General features: G+C 35.4%; 1 protein-coding gene across 1 annotated transcript; it reads left to right on the forward strand.

The window, feature by feature from the left end:
• Positions 1-2,039: 2,039 nt before the first annotated feature.
• Positions 2,040-5,594, forward strand: LOC109002653 (probable protein phosphatase 2C 4). The gene is made up of 4 exons (XM_018980501.2): positions 2,040-3,896; positions 4,018-4,128; positions 4,839-5,103; positions 5,215-5,594. Exons 1-4 carry the CDS (start codon positions 2,217-2,219, stop codon positions 5,328-5,330), a joined length of 2,172 nt encoding a protein of 723 aa, XP_018836046.1. The 5' UTR covers positions 2,040-2,216; the 3' UTR covers positions 5,331-5,594.
• Positions 5,595-10,337: the final 4,743 nt, after the last annotated feature.

The raw sequence follows: 10,337 nt of genomic DNA on the forward strand, positions 1-10,337 counted from the left end.
TGACTTAACTGCCACGTGGAAACAACCCACATTAAGCCAAAAACAGCATATAATTATAGGAGAATAAACTCTTGGGTTATCTTATATTCCAAACAATTTTTATATATATAGTCACTTTTACGTATTCTTTATACACTTTACAAATATGGTAGAACTTACCATTTATTTTATATTAAAAAAAGTTACGCAACTAATCACATCAGTGTAGTACATAAAAAATACGTAAAAGTGACTACACATAAAATTTTTTTACTATAAAATAAATGTTAAGTTCTGTCACATTAGTGGAGTGCGCAAGAGTATGCAAAAGTGAATATATATAGCAAAACTAATATTTCAAATATATTTTGGCTGTTTTTTTATCCTTCCTAGCACGTGTGATCACAAGGAATAAGATAGGGCTTGAAATAAACTTGGATCTAGAGCTGTCATGGAAGAAAAAACAAAAGGTCCATTCCAACGCGTAAGAAAAAACCAAAGCCTTGTGGTTGAAGTTAGAGAAAAGATGGAAGTCTTTGAAAAACATAGAGATGAGATGAAAGTTTTATAGATTTTTGTATAAATGTGAGTTGTATCTAAAAACAATTTTAAATAATAAATTTATAATCTTATTGTTGGAGTTATTTATTTTTAAAAAAATCGAGGGCCAGCTGAGGGCCAATGACCATGTCGATTTTTCTGTTTTATTTTTTTTAATAATCTGAATTCTAATTAAAATAGGGTAGTGTTAGTTTGCCACTATTACAAATTTCTTTTTTTTTTTAATTTTTTCTTCTCTCTCTTTTTTTATTATATATTTTTTTAATATATTTTAATATTTTAAAAAAATAAAAAAATATTTCAATACACTAATAATAACTTTCTTAATCAACAAGTAAAAAAAATTAAATACATGGACGGTCAAAATGAGACGACGTAGTAACATTATTCATTAAAATAGTATATATTTATGCAAATTAGATAAAATATATTGAGATGAAAAGTTTTGTATGCTTGAAAAAAAGTTGAAAACATTTATTTTACCGTAAATGAATATCTATTCTACTGTAGATAGAAAATTAGTACATGACTTAATATTATATACAACTCTAAAGTCAGCTAAAATGAGCGTTTTTTTTTATTTTTATTTTTGTTATTATTTAAAATGCTACTTTTGTTTTAATCTTAATACTTATTATCTTCAATTATAGTTAATGATATATTGTAGTTGATTTTATATAAAAAAGTATTTAAAAATAATAATTTATTATACATCATGTGTAAGAATAACTGATATTTCCACCACCCATAACCTACGCGACATAATTTGATTTAAAATATGAATTTTATATATTAAATTATATTACGTGGGTGCAGAAGTTTTTTTAATAACATTTCTATATATAAATGTAAAATATGAATATATATTTTTTTTGTTCTAGTAAAATATGAATATTTAGTAACCTGCAACCACCCCGACCTTACTCTATTTATTAAACAATTAAAAACTCAAACGCAACCAAAATCCTTTTTATTTATTTATTTATATTATTATTATTTTTATATAAATATAACTGAAAAACAAAAAAGGAAAGTCAAGCCGAGCTGCTGCTCCGGAAACCTCCAGAGAGTTGACAAATGGATGACACGGGAGGGAATAATATAGGACACGTGTCAGTCAACGGTGCTCTAATGAAATCTCCTCCGCCCGATCCAACGGTGATTACGGCTCGCCTACCCAAGTCATGTTCATTGGGCTTTGCTCTTTGACTTTTTCGATCCCCACCAGAATAAATGATACCTACACGCGCTATTTGTGGGGGTGAAACATAACCGCCTAAATCTTGCACACTTATAAACGAGAATTTGGTCCACGCTCTCAAGTGACACGTAGGGCTCGTAGGCTTAATCTACTCATCTAGACCTAAACCCATGAGTTTATTTAAACCGTACCCCTTAGTCAACGCCTCACCCAACACAAAAGCATTTAAAATATAAATAAAAACAAACAGAAAAAAGATATATTTTCCTAATTATACTATCTTTTCAAAAACTCAACCTTAAAAGTCAGCGCTTCTGTCTTCAACCACTTCTTCTTTTCTCTTCTCCTTATTCTCAGCTTCCCTTTGGCTTTCTCTTTAGATAATGAATCCGCCATGAGATAAGAGTCACAGAGATAGATATTTTTGGGTTGCTCAAACAGAAAAAAGACTCCAATTTTTTCATTCTTTTTGGTGATGGGGAACGGCTTGGGAAAGATAACAATCTGTTTCACCTGCGGCGAAGAGGCTCGCCGGAGGCAGGAGATACCTGTTCTACTCTCGGGTCCAGAGGGCCACTCCTTCTGCTACGTAAGACCTGACCCGACACTACTTTCTTCCTCCAAGGTCCACTCCGAAGAGACAACTACCTTTAAAACTATCTCCGGCGCGTCAGTGAGCGCCAACACGTGGACTCCTCTGTCCACGGCTATCGTCGACGACTATTCATACCACGGTATCGAGCGAGCGGTGACGTTCGAGAGTTCCACCTCGTTCGCATCGATTCCTCTCCAACCAATCCCGAGGAATCTGATGAATTCGGGCCCGATTTCTGGTAGCTTGTACGGAGTTCCAGGCTCTGGCCCCCTCGAAAGAGGATTCCTATCGGGTCCGATTGAGCGGAGCTTCATGTCCGGCCCGGTTGATCCCGGGCTGTACTCCGGTCCAATCGAAAAGGGTTACTCTGATCAGTTCCAAAGGAGCTTCTCCCATGGGGGTTTCGCTTTCAGACCTAGATCGAGAAAGAGGAAGCTGATTCGTGTGCTTCAGCGAGCAATATCGAAGGCCATGTCTCGGGGGCAGCAAAACTCGATGGTTGCTCCGATCAAAGGCGGCGTCGTGAAAGAGCCTGATTGGTTTGTAGGGCCGGAGAAGCATCACAATGAGAATTTGACCGTGAGTAGCGTGAATTTCAGTAGTGATGGTAGCTTAGAAGACGACGACTACTTCGAAAGTCAGAATCTTCATTGGGCTCAAGGAAAAGCAGGGGAGGATCGGGTCCACGTCGTCGTTTCGGAGGAGCGCGGCTGGGTATTCGTTGGGATTTACGATGGATTCAACGGCCCCGACGCGCCCGATTACTTGCTATCGAATTTATACTCTGCCGTTCACAAGGAGCTCAAGGGTTTATTGTGGGACGACGGATTTGGATCTGCGACGAGCACAATCACTTCTGCCGCTGCCACTTCCTCCCCTGTTCTATCACAGACTTCCAATTCCGAGTCCAATTCCAGTTCGGAAATGGAATATTCCTTGAGGAATCGGACGGCGGGTGATGCTTGTGCCCGGGGCGTAGTTGAGGAGCCGGAGAATTACCCGTGTGCTAGTGGGGATGACGGGAAGCGAAAGAGGGGAAAGAAAAGTTCTTCGAGCAGCAAAAAGAAATGGGAGGAGAATCAGAGGAGGTGGTGGTGGAAGTGTGAGTGGGACCGGGAGAGAGTGGAGCTCGACCGGAGATTGAAGGAACAGTTACAGAAGAGTAGTTGTAAGTCTGCGTCGGATGGGTCGCAAACGATCAATCACGCAGATGTGTTGAAAGCGCTTTCGCAAGCTCTGACGAAGACAGAGGAGACCTATTTGGAGATTGCCGACAACATGGTTGCGGAAAATCCGGAGTTGGCGTTGATGGGTTCGTGTGTGCTGGTAATGCTAATGAAAGGTGAGGATGTGTATGTGATGAATGTGGGTGATAGTCGAGCCGTGTTAGCTCAGAAGGCTGAGCCCGATTACTGGATTGGCAGGACTCGGGATGACTTGGAGAGGATCACCGAAGAAACAACGCATGATCTGGAAGCGTCCGACGGCGATAGGCCCAGCACATGCCCGAATCTGACTGCTTTTCAGCTTAGCGTGGATCATAGCACTGATGTAGATGAGGTACAAAACACTCTTTGAAGTGTTGTTTTTAAAAGGAGATTGTTCTGGTCGATTGAATGTTTTGATTAGATTTCTCTCTTGCCTTTTTGTTTTGATGGATCAATGTTGGGTTGCATTGCAGGAGGTCCAGAGAATAAAGAATGAACATCCAGATGATGGTTGTGCTGTGATGAACGATCGTGTTAAGGGTTTGAAGGTCACTCGAGCTTTTGGTGCTGGGTTTCTCAAGAAGGTACCTTAACATTCTTAGCTTCCTAGATTTCAGTTTTCTTTCATGATTGCAACTTGAACATTGACAAATAGTTCGGCATCCTTTACTGGTGCTTGAAAAAGTAAATCCTGGAACATGGGATAGATGATGGTTGGGAATGAGAATTCTGAGAGATAGGCATATGTACAAAATCATGCACATTCACTCACAATGGTAATGATGTACATTTCCAGTACCATTGATTACCGTGATCTCATATTCATTAGCTTAATAGAGCACTTAATTTTTCCATAGAGATGCACTAACTACTAGAATGATACCTTGGAAATTAATTTCATGTGAAGTGGAAGAAAGCAATGAGTGATGCTGCTTTTGGCATGAACTACTGCCGGAAACATTGGAAAGAATCCAACTGTTTGTGTGAAAACTTCTAAATGATAGAAGCTTTGAGACATGGATAGTTGAATCTGCTCATCAGCCAAATGAAGCCCATTGTTTCTGTATAACTATTACATAGACAACAATGTGCATTGCTTTCTGCCCCTCAAACAGATGAGGTTTGTAAGCATGTGTCTGATAGGAGAGTTAAGTGTTCCTAGCAGAAATCTGTCAGAATAGATTGATAGTGGAACAATTTGGTAAATTGGTGGTTTTATGTTTGCGTTTGGTCCTGCAGAAATCTATCTGCCTAAATTTCTTGTTTTAATGAGACGTTTTCTTGGTGTCTGCAGCCAAAATGGAACAATGCACTTTTGGAGACGTTCAGAATAGACTATGTAGGGACTTCACCTTATATCAATTGTGTTCCATCTCTATACCACCATAGCTTAGGTCCAAAAGACAGATTTTTGATATTATCTTCAGATGGACTCTATCAATACATGACGAATGAAGAAGCTGTTTCTGAAGTTGAACAATTCATCACATTGCAACCTGAAGGAGACCCAGCACAACATCTGGTTGAGGAAGTGTTATTCCGTGCTGCAAAGAAAGCTGGTATGTTTCAAATTTCAATAAGGAATAGGCTTTTTTATGGAATAGAAACATTTTAACTAACTAATTTCTGAAATCGAAAAAATAAGTGATTTTGGGTTTGGTTAATTTCAGGTATGGATTTCCACGACTTACTCGAAATTCCACACGGGGATCGACGGCGTTACCATGATGATGTTTCCATCATTGTTATTTCTTTGGAGGGAAGAATATGGAAGTCATGGGTATAAGTAGAGAAAACCACAGATACAAGTTATAGAGACATCTGTTACAAAGTCAGTCAGCATTACCCCTATTTTGCTGTTTCTTCCTGGTCCCCTTGGTAATACTAGGAATTAAGCTCCAGGTACTGCTTCAGGGTCTTAGTTGGCAATTTACTGGGTGGTGATGAGTGTAAAGGTGTGAAAGCTGGTTCATGTTAAATAGAAATGTCAATGAAAAATTGTGATATTCAAATAAATGGCATTCCTTTTTGAAAAGGGTTTTGTTCGGAATCACCACAACTATCATTTCTCTGCAATTCTTTTTTATCACAACTATATGAGGTTGGAAACACACTTTGTCATCTCAGCATCAGCATCTTTTCCCTTATAAGTTGTAAATAATTCACCACTTGTTTCCCAACATCTACTCATTTGAGAATACTAGGTTTTTGTATTTGTGTTCTATCCTTTTCCCTTTCCAATTTGACAATGATGCATTGGTTGCAGAAGCACCATATTCCTAGGCAACACACAAACAAATTTAACCAAGATGTCCAAGTTGGCAACTAAGTTGTTGGTGCTCATTTTCATTCCCTTTACTGCCTTGTTGGAGAACAAACAAATCTGGTTTTGGGGAATCATAAACTTTGACACAAAAAATCACAGAACTTTGGTGGAAAGGTTTTTTTTTTTTTTTTTTTAGTCGGGGAGGGGGGTCGAACCCAAGACCTCCATTTTGGAGGTTTGGTGGAAAGTTCATGAATATTGCAGATGCCATTTTCAAAGTTAAAAATGGGGCAAGATCAGCAGCACAACGGAGTAGTAGATCATGCTTATGTTGCAAGAATTAGTCAATTCCACACAATTCCTTCTTTTGCTCAGTCTCTATTTCTCTTTTTTTGCAATCAAGGAGTTGAACTTCAAAACCTTCTTTTATTTAAGTTGTCCTTAGTAACTTGATACAATATAAAACCTTCTGCAGAAAAATGGTATCAGGCATAGAATATACATATGTCACCCTTTGATTACAATATATGGATATCTTTTGCCTATGCCACGTGGAGAAACAAGAGCCCTGTGATGGACCTTCTTTGGAGGACCCAATTATAGTTAATCCTAACTGCTAGTGATGGACCTGCTATCTACATGAATGGATGGTAAATGTTATGCAGGTGGGATAGGTTGGTATTAATGAAAACCTGTCATTTGGTCAATAAATTTATTTCTAACCAAGATTCCGGCAGTTTGTCATTTCATTATTATAATTTTTTCATATTTTTTAAAATAATAATAATAAAAAAATAATATTTTAACAATATTTTTTTTAATTTTCAACAAAAACTATTTTATCTCATCTCTTAGATCCGAACCATCCTATTCTTTCTCTGCAAAATTCCACCTATCCCAAGCACTTCTTTCGTTGCTAGCTAGGTAGAGTCACGGGGTCTTGTTTTTTCGATATGAGAATTTCTTGAAAATTTCATAATTATTTAAATATCATTTTGAGATATATATATATATATATATATATATATGTATGTAAAGAAAACTCTGTTGATGTTTGCGCTTTATTTTTTTTTTCTATAATATTTTTAGTTAAAGTGATTGATTTTGATATTTGTAATTTTTTTTTTTTTTTTTGTGATTGAAACAATGCTTAAAGGCCTTTTTTTTCCTTGGTAATTAAAAGACGTTTCTATGAAAAATGAGAATTTTCAAATATCTAAATACTTTTCTCTAATATATATGTATGCATGCATATAATATAAATATATTTATATATATATATATATATATATATATATGAGTTTTGTTACTCACAAGCCGTGCATTAATACACTACTTATAGTATAATTTTAAAAAAAGTCAAAACATCAAACATTTCTTAATATAAGTAATGCAGAAGACTTCCACATCAACTGCATATTGGGTATATAAAAAAAAAAAAAAAAAAAAAAAGCTTATAAACAAATTCTCTATATATCATCTATTTATTAGTCCCTCACACAAATTCTGGAAAACATCTGGGCTAATAGAACTGTATTAATTAGTCCAATCCAATACTTGGGCTAATGAAGTGCCTCCAAAATCACTTCCAAACACTGAACAAGGGAGGGAAAACCCAGAAATGTGACCTCATGGATCTGCATTTATCACACATGAATACTTCGTCAATTGTTCTTAGAGCTTCTGATTGATTTTTTTTTTCTTCTGTATCATGACGAAAATGAGAATTATCTGTGTTGATAACTAATCATCACCAACAAAAAATGATAAATTAATATGATATTATTTATGAGAAATTCTATTTACAGTCTTGAGTGGGAGACTTCATGTACAGTTCCATTGATGAATGAGAGTGAAAGAAAAAAAATATATCATTTTAAAAATAATATTATTATAATTTAATTTTTTTTAAACATAATTATATAAGCTTGCATAAACATTTTCGATTTTTAGGTAACCTCATAAAAAGAAGCGTTGAAATATCGGTTGGTAAGCGGGGGCATCCATGCAAAGTAGGCTTCAACCAGTTAACCATTCATGTCTATCTGGTGGGAAAGTCACAGTTCTCGAACGGCTGACTGATAGGTTCTGGGGGAGGTCCAGTTGATCATTCACCAGCTTGATCCATTTGGAGACTGTATGTAGACTAACTCATTATATATTATATCAAAGTTTTTGAAACGAGATATAAAAACCTAAAATTTGTGGAGCGCGAGTCAATTAGCAGTCTAACGAGGTGTGTTTCTGCCTTATTGAACCTAGACTAATGACATTTTTTCTTCTAGTTTTATCATTAGTATGAATTACATAATTTATTAATGTGCCATATTTTGGGTATCTCTTAAAATGTGCTATATGTAACAAATATAAATATAATTAAAGATAATAATATTTATGTAACGCTCTGATCTCAGAGGTCCAAAGAGTTAGGTCCTGTTACTTAAAATGATCTACCATAACACAATTATATATACTCCAAAAACTCTATAAAATATAAACTTATTTGTTCAACACAAATATATATGTTTCTCCACAGGGATACTAAACAAATACCTCAACATAAAAAAATAAAATCTCTATAAAAATTAGGGAATATTCATGTCTCAAAATACCCAGAAAAACATAAATTAAAATCTACTAAATATGACTCTCCAATAATTATTTGTACCTTTTATAACTGATTCCTCTATGATAATCAAATATTACTAATACTTCATACTCTTGTTTTTCAGTTGAACCATCAAAATTATCTGAAAAATATTGTGGAGATAAGGGGTGAGTTATCAACAACTCAATAAGCAGAGAACATATACTAGTATGTAAACATAAGCATTTAAAGAATTCAAAATGCAGAACAAAATATTTTTACTTTCAAAATACAGAATCATAACATGTTATCAAAAATATCAGAGTGAAAGTTTAGAAATATTCTTATTTAAAAGCCCTTTGGTGTAGTATAACTGAAACATTACATCAGAAAATAACTTCATGTTTAACCCCCGTGGTAGGGTTGTGCAAATCCCGATGGTCAACTGAGTATAAACATAATGTAAAATTTTCCACTTATTCATTCTTGGAGCCCTGAGTATGCACACAGGAAAAACCAAGCAGATTACCACTTTGCTTTCAAGTGGGTGCACCAGAAACAGAAAAGCTGGTACCAACCCGAACAGAGGCCACAATTTTACACCCGTGATGAGGTCAAAAATAGAATATCATGCCAGAGATTTTTAGATATCACATCATATCATATCAGAGTACAAAACATATTCAGAACACAACAAAATCAAATCATCGTCACATAATTATGCACAAAATTTCATATTCGCTCCATTTGCACAATTCAAAAACAAAATGCTAAAAATAACTCATGTCTACATCAGTAATGATAAAAAATATATTTTTCTTCTTAAACAAATTTCATAAGTAATGCAAATAAAATGACCGAGGTTGTTTTCAAGTTTTTTTTTTTTCATAACAAAACATGCATATTTTGCAGAAAATTAATCTTGATATATTTGTTTTATGCAAAGTCTAGCATAAGAACCCTACTTACCATGACTTTTAATTTTTCTAAATTTTTTTCCACAACTGTACCGAACGAATATCAATTGTCATCTATACATAATACTAAACATTACTAAATTTCTAAGCAAACTTGCTAAAATTCTCCATTTACTTAAATACATAATACATAAATAGTTTTAATATTTATTTTGTTTTATACATAACTTAATAGATACCAATATATATATATTTTTTCTATAATAACCTATCTACACTTTCAATTTACAACTACATAAAATAATTATATCAATTGAACGTAACCAGCGAAACTCATTTAGTAAGATAGACTTAAATTAGATTTAAGTGTTTAAAATAAAAAAAAAAAATTTTATTAATAGCGACTGAACTTTTGTTGTAATAATTAGTACATAAAAATGTAACTTAAATTTGTAAGTATTTACTGTAAAAATATGTTTGGGCTAATAAACATAAGACTAAGCCCAACTTAAATACCAACTTTAAAACAAGCCCAACCTGCAACGTAAGGAGAAGCCTAAAATAAAATAAGTCCAACGTAAAATCAATCCTGTCATTGATTTTCATGTGGCAAATATGTAATTTGGGTATGTAAATGTTTGCTTTACGAAGGCTACACCACGATCGCTTGTGAAATGAGAGAGATGGTGAGACAGAGACTCATTTGAGAAGGAACAGTGCGAGTGGTTCACCGTGAGGAAAGCAACTAGCGGCGATTAGGTGATTGGGCTCAACGGAAGAGCATTGGAAGAGGGAGAGAGAACCGTCACTCAGTGACTCCCGAGAGAGAGAGAGAGGGAGAGAGAGAGAGACGTGAGAGGGAGAAACGGAGAAGAGGCAACGGGCTTACCGAGAGGAAAAGCAAATGGCGGACCTGGAGTGGCATGCAATGCCCCGCAGCACTTTCTATGCAAGTGGAGGCGACGTGGAAGGGCTGGCGACGTTGCTGGGCTTCACCGTGCCATGGCTGGTGGTTGAGATGTC

Source organism: Juglans regia, chromosome 5 (assembly GCF_001411555.2).
Source record: "Juglans regia cultivar Chandler chromosome 5, Walnut 2.0, whole genome shotgun sequence".
NCBI classification, from domain to species: Eukaryota; Viridiplantae; Streptophyta; class Magnoliopsida; order Fagales; family Juglandaceae; genus Juglans; species Juglans regia.

Excerpts from the sequence above, each read along its gene's own strand:
- LOC109002653 (XM_018980501.2), top strand. The coding sequence starts at position 2,217 with ATGGGGAACGGCTTGGGAAAGATAACAATCTGTTTCACCTGCGGCGAA. Across the intron at positions 4,129-4,838 it reads GTGCTGGGTTTCTCAAGAAG|CCAAAATGGAACAATGCACT; the intron begins GTACCTTAACAT and ends TGGTGTCTGCAG. Across the intron at positions 5,104-5,214 it reads CCGTGCTGCAAAGAAAGCTG|GTATGGATTTCCACGACTTA; the intron begins GTATGTTTCAAA and ends GGTTAATTTCAG.